The 13,259-nt window shown below is 43.8% G+C and overlaps 1 protein-coding gene across 50 annotated transcripts in view; it reads left to right on the top strand.

The window, feature by feature from the left end:
• The window catches only part of LOC144510121 (calcium/calmodulin-dependent protein kinase type II subunit beta), a 268,446-nt gene that overhangs the window by 91,959 nt on the left and 163,228 nt on the right, over positions 1-13,259 (top strand). For all 50 annotated transcript variants that reach the window (XM_078239439.1, XM_078239470.1, XM_078239437.1 and 47 more), the window contains exon 3: positions 8,831-8,890. In XM_078239439.1, coding sequence (XP_078095565.1) covers positions 8,831-8,890 — 60 coding nt within the window. The remainder of the gene's footprint in view (positions 1-8,830; positions 8,891-13,259) is intronic.

The raw sequence follows: 13,259 nt of genomic DNA, 5'->3' as shown, positions 1-13,259 counted from the left end.
ACTGTAGGGTTTCTATGATTCTAGGTCATTCAGCCTGACTAGTCCATACCAGTGTTTTGGCTCCATATGAGCATCCTCCCACCTTTTAACCCGAGCATATCACCTTGTACCTTTCTCCCTCTTCTTCATCCAGCTTCCCCTTAAATGATGGCTTTGTTTATCCCCAATGCACTGGGATTTGTAAATGCAGCTCAGTGGCTCATTAACTCTTGAACTGTGGGTAACTGCTGTGCTGAGGCCAGTTACCAATGTGCCACTTGGTTCAGCTGGAATCGAGATCCACTGGCATCTTGGTTTTTCAAGAGGGACTGAAGGTGCAGGATTGACGAAGGAAGTCCCTTAGGAATCTTCAACACAAGCACATGAAGCTCTTATGGTCACGAGTGCTTATTGGCGTGAAGTAGATCCCATGCCTTTCATCAGCAGCAGATCTGTTTTAACCATAGAGCCTGCAAATCATGTAAAAGATGGGCAACTGAAACCATGTTGTGCATATCTTAATCTTTTGGGACAGTATTTTATTTAGAGAGAATGCAGTGAGGTGATTTAAGAATGTTTACCTTCCCATCATCATGAGCTGCAGTGATGCATCAACCCACAGGAGGCTCGAAAAAACGTTGATAAGCATTTGCGTTTTTAAAAAATGGTAAAAACATTTCCCATAGAATTGATTTTATGATGCAGAGTTTTTCTTTAAAATTGTGAAATTCTCTGCTTAAACCAAGAACTATCATGAGACATTTGCAAACAAGTAAAAAGAAAGTTCCTCCAAGCACCCTCTTGTGACGTTGAGACCTGAACTCCAGTAAGGTAAGTATATGGGATAAGGGAACATGAATGTGAAATCTAAAGAAAACCATGAATTGTTCAAAGGGATGTGTCAAAGCATTTCGCAGTTATCAAATAACTTTTGAAATGTCACCTGGGTTTGCGCACAGCAAGATCCCTTCAACAGATAGCAGCTTATCTGTTTTGATCTTGTTGGCTGAAGACTGTTAGGTTGCTTAAGAGAGTTCAATACATTGGTTTGATCAGGAGACAGTGAGGTTATTGGGCTCTGAAAGCTGGCACCTCTCACAGTGCAGCACTCCCTTGTTATAGCCATGAAGCATCAGCCTGTGTATGTGATCAAGGTTCCCTATTTCTCAAATCCCCTTCAGCTTCTATAAACAATTCCCACCCTCTCCATTCCTCTGATGGGCCCTCGTTTAACATCTGCTCTGAAAGGTGACCTTCTGATAGTGTAGCACTCGCTCAGTACTGCATGGCATGTTGGTCTAGGTTATGTACACGAGTCCTGAAGTAACCCAAAACTAAACAAAGGGGATTTGGATATAACCAAAATACCACACATTTTGGAAATTTGAAACTTAAAAAATGCTGAGAATACGCGGGTCTGGTGGAATCTGTGACAAGAACAGTCGGTCATGTTTCACATGTGTGTTGTTCCATCAGAATAGGTGAGAAAAACAGTTCAAGGAATGCTGAACACATGAAGAGATGTTTGTAATGGCGGTGGTTTTGAACCATGAAGGTGGAATTTCTTTTAGAATCCATGCAAAATCATTGGATAGAATTCCCACTGATACCTGATCAAAGACAAACTGGGAAATAGGAAGCAATGAAGGTCAACAAGTTAGAGCAGACGAAGCAAAATCCTGCTGGAGAGAAAGGTAGAACTTCAAGGTGGTCATTGCTGGAAGAGAAGCAGCAGTGAATTATACAAGAATACAAAAGCAGACAATGCTGGAAATACTCAGCATCTGTGGAGCGAGAAACAGAGTCTGTGGTCTTTCATCAGAACTCCTGGCCACCTTATCTGAGAGTACCCTTTCCTTTACTGTCGGAGCTTTTTGTTTCAATGCAGTAGTTTATGAAGGATTCGTGTTTGAAAAGGAACAATTGCTTTTATATCGCCTCTTGGTGATCAGTGGAGATCTCAAAAGCAATATTTTTGAATTCTAGTCACTGTTGTAATGTAGGAGTGACATGGGCTGGAACTTTTTGTCTGTTGTGTGCGTATACTTGGTAGGCCTGGAAGCGGATGCAAAATGCGCTCCTGCCCACACTCCTCCCCCGAAGCATGATTTCACACTGGCTGACCAATTTCCCAGCAGATGTTGACATGTGCTGGGAAAGGCTCAGCATTGCTGGGGAGAGCAGAGAGAGGACAGCTGCCAAGAAAAAGGTGGGTGTGGGCTGGGGCTTCTAATGTGCTCCCTCAGGGGACAGCCATTGTGGGGCTGCCTCAAGGAGCTACAGACGTGTTAAAAAAAAACTGTAATGGATAAACTATGAAAATAGTCTGTTGACACCACATTTGAACAAACGCCAGTGATAAAGGGGTGAAGGGTGATTGCAGAGAGGGATGAGGCCATAAAGGGATTAAAAGACAAAAAAAACAATATTTTACATTTGCAGCATTGTAGAACCATAGCATCCATAGAATCTCTCAAATTTGAGTTTTTTGAAGGGGTAACCAAGAAGGTAGATGAGGGCAGTGCAGTCAACATTGTCTCCGTGGACTTTAACAAGGCCTTTGACAAGGTACCACATGGTAGGTTGTTGCATAAGATTAAATCTCACGGGATCCAGGGTGAGGTCGCTAATTGGATACAAAATTGGCTTGATGACAGAAGCCAGAGGGTGGTTGTAGAGAGTTGTCTTTCAAACTGGGGGCCTGTAACCAGTGGTGTTCCTCAGGGATCGGTGCTGGGTCCACTGTTATTTGTCATTTGTCAGGGATATCCACTGCTTGCTGAAGTCCAGGACTGAGGCGTTCAAGTCAGGCGACACTGACCTACTCAAGAAAGCCAGATACGATCTAAGGAGATCCATCAAAGATGCCAAAAGACAGTACCGGACCAAGCTAGAGTCCCAGGCTAGCCACACCGACCCCCGCCGGCTATGGCAAGGTCTGCAAGACAAAACAGGCTACAAGATGAAGGCATGTAAAATCGCCGGCTCCAACGCACCCCTCCCTGATGAGCTCAATGCATTCTACGCCCGTTTTGAGCAAGAGGTCAGCGAGAGCATGCCCTCCACTCTGGAAGCCCTGGATGAACCTGTATCTGGGGTCATCATTGCAGATGTCAGAGCAGCTTTCTTGAAGGTCAACCCACAGAAAGCGAGTGGCCGGATGGGGTACCTGGACGTGCACTCAGATCCTGCGCGGATCAGCTGGCGGAGGTATTCACAGACAGCTTCAACCTCTCTTTACATCAATCTGAGGTCCCTATCTGCTTCAAGAAGACGACCATCATTCCGGTACCTAAGAAAAACCAAGCAACGTGCCTTAATTCCAGCCTCCCAGATTACCTGGATCTACTACAGTTTGCCTACTGCCGCAACAGTTCCACAGCAGACGCCATTTCCCTGGCCCTGCACTTAACTCTGGAACACCTAGATAACAAGGACACTTATGTCAGATTCCTATTTATTGACTACAGATCAGCCTTCAACACTATTAGTCCCACGAAACTCATCTCCAAACTCCGTGGCCTGGGCCTCAGCACCTCCCTCTGCGACTGGATCCTGAACTTCCTAACTCACAGACCACAATCAGTAAGGATAGGCAGCAACACCTCCTCCATGATAATCCTCAACGACGGTGCCCCACAAGGCTGTGTTCTCAGCCCCCTACTATACTTGTACACCTATGACTGTGCGGCCAAATTCCCCTCCAATTCGATTTTCAAGTTTGCTGACGACACTACCGTAGTGGGTCGGATCTCAAACAATGACGAGACAGAGTACAGGTATGAGATAGAGAATCTGGTGAACTAGTGCGGCAACAATAATCTCTACCTCAATGTCAACAAAATGAAGGAGATTGTCATCGACTTCAGGAAGCGTAAAGGACTTCATGCCTCTGTCGACATCAACGGGGACAAAGTAAAAAGGGTCGAGAGCTTCAAGTTTTTAGGTGTCCTGATCACCAACAACCTGTCCTGGTCCCTCCATGCCGACACTATAGTTAAGAAAGCCCGCCAATGCCTCTAGTTTCTCAGAAGACTAAGGAAATTTGGCATGTCAGCTACAACTCTCTCCAACTTTTACAGATGCACCATAGAAAGCATTCTTTTTGGTTGTATCACAGCTTGGTATGGCTCCTGCTCTGCCCAAGACTGCAAGAAACTACAAAAGATCATGAATGTAGCCCAATCCATCACGCAAACCAGCCTCCCCCATCCATTGACTCTGTCTACACTTCCTGATGCCTCAGCAAAGCACCCCACGCACCCCAGACATTCTCTCTTCCACCTTCTTCCATCAGGAAAAAGGTACAAAAGTCTGAGGTCACATACCAACCGACTCAAGAACAGCTTCTTCCCTGCTGCTGTCAGACTTTTGAATGGACTTACCTTGCATTCAGTTGATCTTTCTCTACACCCTAGCTATGACTGTAACATTACATTCCGCACTCTCTCGTTTCCTTCTCTATGAACGGTATGTTTTGTCTGAATAGCGTGCAAGAAACAATACTTTTCACGATATGTTATTGTCACATGTATTAAATCAAATAATAAATCAAATCAAAATCATTTATATTAATGATTTGGATGGGAATTTAAGAGGCATGGTTAGTAAGTTTGCAGATGACGCCATGGTTGCATAGTGGACAGTGAAGAAGGTTATCTAGGATTGCAATGGGAGCTTGATCAATTGGGCCAGTGGGCTGATGAATGACAGATGGAGTTTAATTTAGATAAATGCGAGGTGATGTATTTTGGTAGATCGAACCAGGGCAGAACTTACTCTGTGAAATTGGAGTCACAAGTGGACGGAGTGGTAAAGAAGCCATTTGGCATGCTTGGTTTCATTGGTCAGAACATTGAATACAGGAGTTGGGACGTCTTGTTGAAGTTGTACAAGACATTGATAAGGCCATACTTGGAATACTGTGTACAGTTTTGGTCACCCTATTATAGAAAGGATATTATTAACCTAGAAAGAGCGCAGAAAAGATTTACTAGGATGCTACCAGGTTTTGATGGTTTGAGTTATAGAGAGAGGTTGGATAGACTGGGACTTTTTCCTTGGAGTGTAGGAGACTTCACGGTGATCTTATAGAGGTCTATAAAATAATAAGAGGCATAGATAAGGTAGGTAGTCAACATCTTTTCCCAAAGGTAGGGGAGTGTAAAACGAGAGGGCATAGGTTTAAGGTGAGAGATAAGAGATGCAGAAGGGTCCAGAAGGGCAATTTTTTCACACAGGGTTATGTGTATCTGGAACAAGCTGCCAGCGGTAGTAGTAGAGGCGGGTACAATTTTGTCTTTTCAAAAGCGTTTAGACAGTTACATGAGTAAGATTGGTATAGAGGGATATGGGCTAAACGTGGGCAATTGGGTTTTGGCTCAATGGTAAAAACTGGCGGCATGGACAAGTTGGGCTGAAGGGCCTGTTTCCATGCTGTAAACCTCTACGACTCTAATCCCTACAATGCAGAAAGAGGCTATTCGGCCCATTAAGTCTGCACCAACTCTCTGAAATAGCATCTTCCCTACACTCATCCCATCCCTGTAACCCCATACGTTTACCATGGCTACTCCACCTAGCCTGTACATCTTTGGACTGTGGGAGAAAACCAGAGCACCCTGAGGAAACCCCGCTCAGTCACACGGAGAACGTGCAAACTCCACAGGAGCTAATGTCAACCAGCAAGAAGAGGGCTGATAGGTGCTGGATAAGATATGGGCAGCAGACCTTTTAATTGAGAGTTAGAGTGAGAGAGAACCATTGTCACCTCCAGCAACAAATATTTAGATGGCACAGATGAAGCTCTCCACATCAGTGGGGCTGCCAGAAGTAGGGATGAAGATGGGTGATGTTATGGAGGTGGAGAACACAATCTTTGTGATGGGGAGGCTGATAATAGCTGAGTTGGAGTGTGACAAATCTTGGATGTTAAGTTGCTTGACAGCAGAGTGATTTTCAGGCAGAATGTCGCAAGATCTCGCCCTGAATTGTAGGATTGCAGTGGTGACATGCGGTGCAGGACGTCTCGGACAGAGTGCAACAAGAAGGAGATCTTGGAAGTGCAGAGCAAATTCAAGGACAGTTGAAAGAGATGAGCCAAGCTTCAGTGGTAGGACCACAGCAGGTCCTCAAATTACCAAATGGCAGTCGAAGCATATCTGTCAAAATAAATCCAGTCGACCTGTTATCAGGCTGTCACTAAAATGAGAAACTGAGTCATTCAGAGGTGACTCACATTTATAGACCATCCGTTCTTCAGCCGTGCATTCAGTGCTGGTGTTTCTTTCGTTCCAGTCTCCTCAATGCCAATGCCCTTTAATAAGGCACCTTGTCGAATCTCTTACTCTTTAGCTCAGATCTTTTAATATCCCGCAGCATCTACTCCTGTTCACCTGAACAGGCAGGCAGAGCCTTGATTTAGCATCTCTAGTGAAACCTGGCAGTGCAGCAATTTCTCAGAATTGACCTGAGGAGCTGACCTTTACATCAAGTGCTGAATTACTAGAGGAACTACCACTCATTTGCTCACTCCCTACCTATCCCCTTTCATCCTATGCCACTCTCCTTTCTCCCTGCAGCTTACCAGCAAACCATTCTGATGATTTCTCCCTTGAGGAAAGCACTTGGTCTCCACTGGGTGCTGTTAATGCCTGGTACTTTTTGGAGAGTTTCAAAATCTCCTAATGACGATAATGTCAGTTTGGCTGCGGTAATAAGATTCTGACCCTTGAGTCATAAGGTAGTGGGCTCAAGGACCCCAGGATTTCATCACATGACATAAGGTTGACTCGTCAGTGCTGACTCACTGCCAAGATTCACATGTTTGAACTGAAAATTCACATATTTAAACCAAATCCCTGCCGACACAATTGAAGAATGTTGACGTATTTGTCCTGAACTCTGGTTTAAATAAAATCACATATCCGGATGACCTGGCCAATATTTATCCCTCAACCTACACCCAAAAACAGCTCATTAATTTCACGGCTGTAGGACCTTACTATGTGCAAATTAGTGTTACATTTGATTCCACAATAACAATTCAGTGATGGTCTAATGCCTCGGTGGTCAAAGAAAGTTTATTCTTTTCATGTTCTGGCATTGTGTTGGTGGTCCCTCATGTAGCCTATCCAAAGGCCCAATGCAGCCACCTGCTTGCTATGTGCCTTTACCATCCCTTGTCTTGGTTTTATGATTTACCAATTGGGATACACACATGACATTTCACATGTCATCCTTCACTTGACTTAGCTCTGAGAATTAGCCTGCAAGTCTCCAATGCTCCCCAAGTCCATTTAATTCCAGTAATTTATATGATCCTCTTTTTCAATCAGGGGCCTTTGAGATTTTACTTTTTTTGCATATCCTTATCCTGAGTTGTGAAGAGAATTATGAAGCATTGTTTTGTGATCATTTTGAAAAGCTATGTATTACAAATGCTACATTTGCATAAAGCTAGTTGTTAAGATTGGCATAATGAGATGCTTGTCTTTGCTATTGTTGTCTGGGTTTTTTGTGTCATATGTCTTGGAATTAGCTAAAGGAAGGAGGGTGCAATTCTTCCCCTCCCGATTGCAGAGACATCTTCTTCTCTCCAATTAAATGAATCCAAATAACGATGTGCCCTTGCAGCTGCACTGTCTTGTGCACCACAACAAATCCTCACGACATCCAACCCAAAAACCTTGGGATTTCCTGAGAGAGATGAAATATCAGATAAAAACTCCAGCCAATTATAAGGAGAAAAATGTGGAAAATCTGCCTTTAGATTATTAAAACTGCCTTGGGAGACAACGTTGCCTCTGATGAATCATCCACACTACCAACTGTGATCGCCACTCCAGCCAGAAACAGGTCCAGCTCTCGCTCAAAAGTATTTTGCAGTTTCAAGAGCAGTTCTGCCTTACTGCCCAATCTGCACTGCAGAGGAATGCACTTGTCTAATTTCTTTCAGGGTGTTGTTTCTGCCCTTGTTCCTGGCTGGCAGTCAATGGCTGGGAAATGGAGAAGTCAGCAAGCTTGGAAGCTGGCATGGTGACTTGTATGGCCAGACTGCATTGCTCAGGATAAGTTCAGATGATCATTTGTTTCCATTACAGTTGAAGCCAGCCACTTCTTCAAGTGCATCTTGGGACCCATGAAGGGGTGGGCCACAGCATTTAATTCAAGTTTGCGACCCCACCAGGGGGGTGTTGTTGGCAGCACTTTTGGGTAAACAATCAAACGCACTCAAAACATATGCAGAAAAATTGATGATTCTTGCATTCTTCGAATGCAAACATGAACTACCAAAGACACTCAAACACACACAAGCAGGTCCACAATCCCTATCTCAAATTCCCCTGATCACAGGAGGAAGGTAAGATAGGGGCAATGTGATCAGGGGAGGTAGTAAGAACTTTCCTGGAAAATCGCTCGATTCAGTTCCGAAACTTCAAGAGTGCTCCCTCCCCTCACCCTTCAAGTGTCTGAACTTTGGGAAGAGACAGTACTGGAAAGACACAGCAGGTTCAAAGTAATTGGAAGAGCAGGAGGCTTGGTTACTGTTTTGAATCAGAGTGCTCGATCTGAACTCAAAACTGTTTCCAGAATAATATCACAACCCAAAGAGCTAACTTGGCTTTTCTTGCACTGTGAGTTACCCAATATGTGTATTTTATCTTTGTTTCATCTATTTATGATTGCAGTCTTTTTAAGTTCTGTGACTTCGTTCTGATATCTCTGAGCAGATTTTCTTAACCAGTTCTTGTGCCTAAAAATCAAACCAATTTCTGATCCATCGATTGATTTGTTGCTGAGTCTTCCACCACCGTTTCCTTTTGATTTATTTGTCTTTGTTCTCTTGCAGATCACCAGAAGTTGGAGAGAGAAGCTCGAATCTGTCGGCTGTTGAAACACTCCAATATTGGTGAGTATTGAGGCAGAAGCATTTGATCTGTTCACACTGAATTATTTCATGATTTGGATGAAAGGCCTGTGATTGCAACCCGGGCAGATGGCCCTGTACAGTCATTTTAGTTCACGTCTCGTCAGGAATTCTTTGAGCAGCAGGATACAGAAGCAAGTAGGAAGAGATTTGCTACCTTAACAGAAGGGTATAGATCTGAAACAGAGTGTGACTATGTTGTGTTTCTGCCCTCTGCAGCAGAATGGGAGGGAAGAGTAAAATGGAGCATTTACCAGTTGAAGTTGGAGGTTCCCAACTCTGAAAACATTTGTGGTGGGTTGCTTGTGTGAGGCCAGAAAATGCTACTACATTCGCTTCAATAGGTTTGGGTACCCTGATGTTGAGTATCGTTCCTGGTCAGCTGGTGTTATGTGAGAAGTTTCAGGAACCAGACCACCTGTAAGCAAGTGAAGAAGAAAAGCAGAGATTATTTTTCTTCTTGATATTTTGTGGGACGTGAGCAAAGCCAGCATTTGTTGCTCATCCCCTGTTGCCCTTGAGAAGGTGGTTGTGAGCTGCCCTCTTGAAGCACTGCAGTCCATCTGGTGTTAGGAAGGGAGTTCCAGGATTTTGACTCGGCCAGTAAACTCATGGTAACTCAATAAAAGTGAACGGATAATTGATGATAATACTGGTGAAACTTGTTCCAATTTTGCTTAAAAAGTAATACACTCATTGATGATTTATATGGAAAAAGGAGCAATAAGTGATAATCTGCCCTCTACCAGCAGTAATTCACAGCAGTAGAGGAACTTAACCCTGGGATTGAATACCACACACACCCATTTGATGCAGTACTTGAAAGGAACAGGTGACTTTGAAGCTGAAACTCCCAAAACAAACGAGCATTCATGTCATTTCTGAGTCTGTCTGTTGACTGGGAGAGATTGATTGCTGTGATCTGTCAATTCTTGGCTTGGTATCACACAATTGCCAGCTATGCAGATGTAACACTTGATGGACCTTTTTATATTGTCATGTGTGAAGGGCCTGCTAATTCCGACTCTGTTAAACTGCAGTAATGCTCTGGATACACCACCTGCTGTCACGAGGCTACCACTCAGCAGTGTCCAGGAGATGAGTTATGGGGGCAGCATGGTGTCTCTCAGTGGTGTCTCACAGCACCAGGATTCAATTCCCGGCTTGGGTCACTGTGCGGAGTCTGCACATTCTCCCTTTGTCTGCGTGGGTTTCCTCCGGGTACTCCGGGAGTTTTCTCCCACAGTCCGAAAGACCTGCTGATTAGGTGAATTGGCCATGCTAAATTCTCCCTCGGTGTACCCACCGGAGTGTGGCAACGAGGGGATTTTCACAGTAACTTCGGGATGGTTGGACTTCAATGCTCAGTGGCAACTGAGCTTGTCAAAGACAGGGAGTTAGCCACATTTTTAACGCCACTTTTGAAGACATGTTATTCATTTTCATCCTTCATAAGTTAGTTTGTATTGAATAGTTAAGCGTTCAGAACAAAGAGTGAAAATATTTGTAAACTTGTTTGACTGTTGTAGATGAGGGTGGATGGGTATACTGAAGCAGCTGTTAGTTCATGAATGATGAATAATTATCCATGATAGCGCAAAACAACACACATCTGGTACTGGTGAAGTTACAGAAACACTGACTAATAACTTGGTCAATTATTATTGGATTGGCATTCGGAGGAACACAGAGTCAGTTGGACCAGTCTGCTGTCAATGTCCAACATATACCTGTTCAGAACTTGTTGGAGTGTTTAGGATTAAGAGGCAAACTTGTTTGTATCTTGGAGCACCAGGTCTTTCAAGCTAAGCAGAATATTTTTGAAGTGTTGTGAGAGGTATGTACAACTTGTCCTCTGATAAGAAAAGTGGCAATAATGGCATCAGCTTGAGCTATTTAGGGGATAGAATAATAAACATATGTAGAGGTATCTATTAGCTATAGTGTAGTATATGACTAGATCGCGCTCGAAGAATTTAGGGCTGGGTTTATGAAAAGATCTGATCAATGCCATCAGTACCTATTGATGGAGGTAAAATGAGTTGAGTTTCAGGATCAGCCATTGTCCTATTGAATGGCAGAGCAGGCTCGAGGGACTGCATGGCCTGCGCCTCCTGTTCCTCGTATTCTTAGATGGTGCATAAAGCAGCATGTTTTTCAGCCATCCTCAGAAAGCTTAAGAGGGAGGACTTGAAGCCTAAAATCACTCCGTGATCTGGGCTGAGCTGATCCCTCATCCTTGGTATCTGTATACTTGGAAGTGTCTTGTGTTTACTCGAAGTACTTTGTGATCCATAAGAAGGAGGAGTTTGAATCCTAACACTTGCTATGAGTGGCTACAGTGCCAAGCAGACAGAAGTGTACTAGCTAATGGACAACTTGTGACTGAGATAACATGTGGAGAAAGCATTAGCATGAGAGTCTCAGGGCAATCCATAAACAGGAACAATCTGCAGGCATCCACGTGCAAACAAACTGCTGATGGGCGAGGCATAAAAGTTTGCAAGCATATGTACAGAGAAGAAAGGAAAGACCAGAATTTATATAGTGCCTTTCACACCCCTCACTTAACAACCAATTAATTATTTCAAGGTAAATTGTTATATTGTCGGAATTTTCACACAGCAACCTCCCCCAAGCAGGAATGAAAAGAAGATAATCAGTTATTTGTGGTATTAGTTGAGATGTAAATATTGGCTAAGACGCTAGTGCACAAGCCTTCTTCTGTTATTGAAATAGTGCCATGGGATCTTTCTATGCCCATCTAAGAGGGCAGACAAGGCCGACATTTAAGGTCTCCTCTGAAGGTTGGCACCTTCAACAATGCAGCACTTGCTCAGTCCCACACTGATGTGTCACTCGTGATGTTGTGCTCAAGTCTCTGGAGTGGAACTTGAACTCTCGAACTTTTGACTCAGAGACAAGAGTGTTGCCACTTCGCCAAGGCTGACAGATCCTGGATCAGGCCTTGGGATTAGAACATGGACTGTCAGTCTAGGATTATACCTGGATGGTGCATATCACAGATTAAATCCAGGGTTGGCAGGAAGAATGGAAGTCATGTGAGATGCTATCCATTTCGTCAAGTGTATTTCAAGCATACCGGCTTATTTTACACATTCAGATTCTTCTCCAACTTAACGTCAACAACACAGCCTGTGCTTCTGCCACAGGTATGCAACTAGCGAAGAAAAGAGAGGCAGCATCATTCAAACAGCAGTACACAATAACATTCCCACCTGAGAAGCAGGATTTGAAAAACAACCAAGTCTTGTTGTCAAGGAAACATGGCTCTTGCAAAACCTGCTCCATTCCTCTTCTCAGTCAGGGAATTTCTCTCATTGCGATATCTTTCACACAGGGAGGGTAGGCAGACCATCATCGTCATGAGCAGCAAGGCACAGAACGTCAGGAAATGGTTTTGATTTTAATGTCGGCAGCATCAGTTGAGGCAGAGCTGGATCCAGACTGCAACTGGCTGTGAGCAGCAGTGTTTGGTTGAACTTGCGTTGTCACAGTCAGTATAGTTTAAGTCAAATAGTTTAAGAGCACAAGTTATGAGAGGATTCATTTAAATAAGTGAAGGTGTTCACCTGTCAGTCTGACCAAGAGCAATTTCAAACTACTTACCTCTCTGCAGGTTTTAATTGTGCTGCAGTTCCCTATGCATTCCGCACTCCACCCAACTCAGCAGTGTCTCACAACAGTCATGCTGTGTTGAAAACAAAATAAAAGGGGTGCACAAAATCAGTGCCAGGTGGGCAAATCAAAACTTGCAGTGGCAAGTTAATGTTTAATAATCCCTGTAATTGGCCTAGATTTTAATATTACGAATATTAGCTGCATCCAATACACAAGTGCTTGTATCCTTGATTTCTTCAAAATTAGAGGAGATTGATATCCTGTCACTTAGTGTTCCTGTCTTTTGTTAAAGTTCAGCATTCTCTTTAAAAGCAATCACTGAGAGTGTGTGTGCGTGCGGGGTGGAACGGTGGCTGTGGGAAGGCTGCACCGTCCACAGTCTCCTGTGTGAGTTAATTTGATGTGGAGATGCCGGCGTTGGACTGGGGTGAACACAGTAAGAGTTTTAACAACACCAGGTTAAAGTCCAACAGGTTTATTTGGTAGCAAATACCATAAGCTTTCGGAGCGCTGCTCCTTCGTCAGATGGAGTGGAAATGTGCTCTCAAACAGTGCACAGAGACACAAAATCAAGTTACAGAATACTGATTAGAATGCGAATCCCTATAGCCAACCAGATCTTAAAGATACAGACAATGTGGGTGGAGGGAGCATTAAGCACAGGTTAAAGAGATGTGTGTTGTCTCCAGACAGGACAGCCAGTGAGATT

This window comes from Mustelus asterias, chromosome 22, assembly GCF_964213995.1.
Source record: "Mustelus asterias chromosome 22, sMusAst1.hap1.1, whole genome shotgun sequence".
NCBI classification, from domain to species: Eukaryota; Metazoa; Chordata; class Chondrichthyes; order Carcharhiniformes; family Triakidae; genus Mustelus; species Mustelus asterias.
The sequence above is the reverse complement of the archived record's forward strand: the minus strand, read 5'-3'. Positions and strand labels throughout refer to the sequence as shown.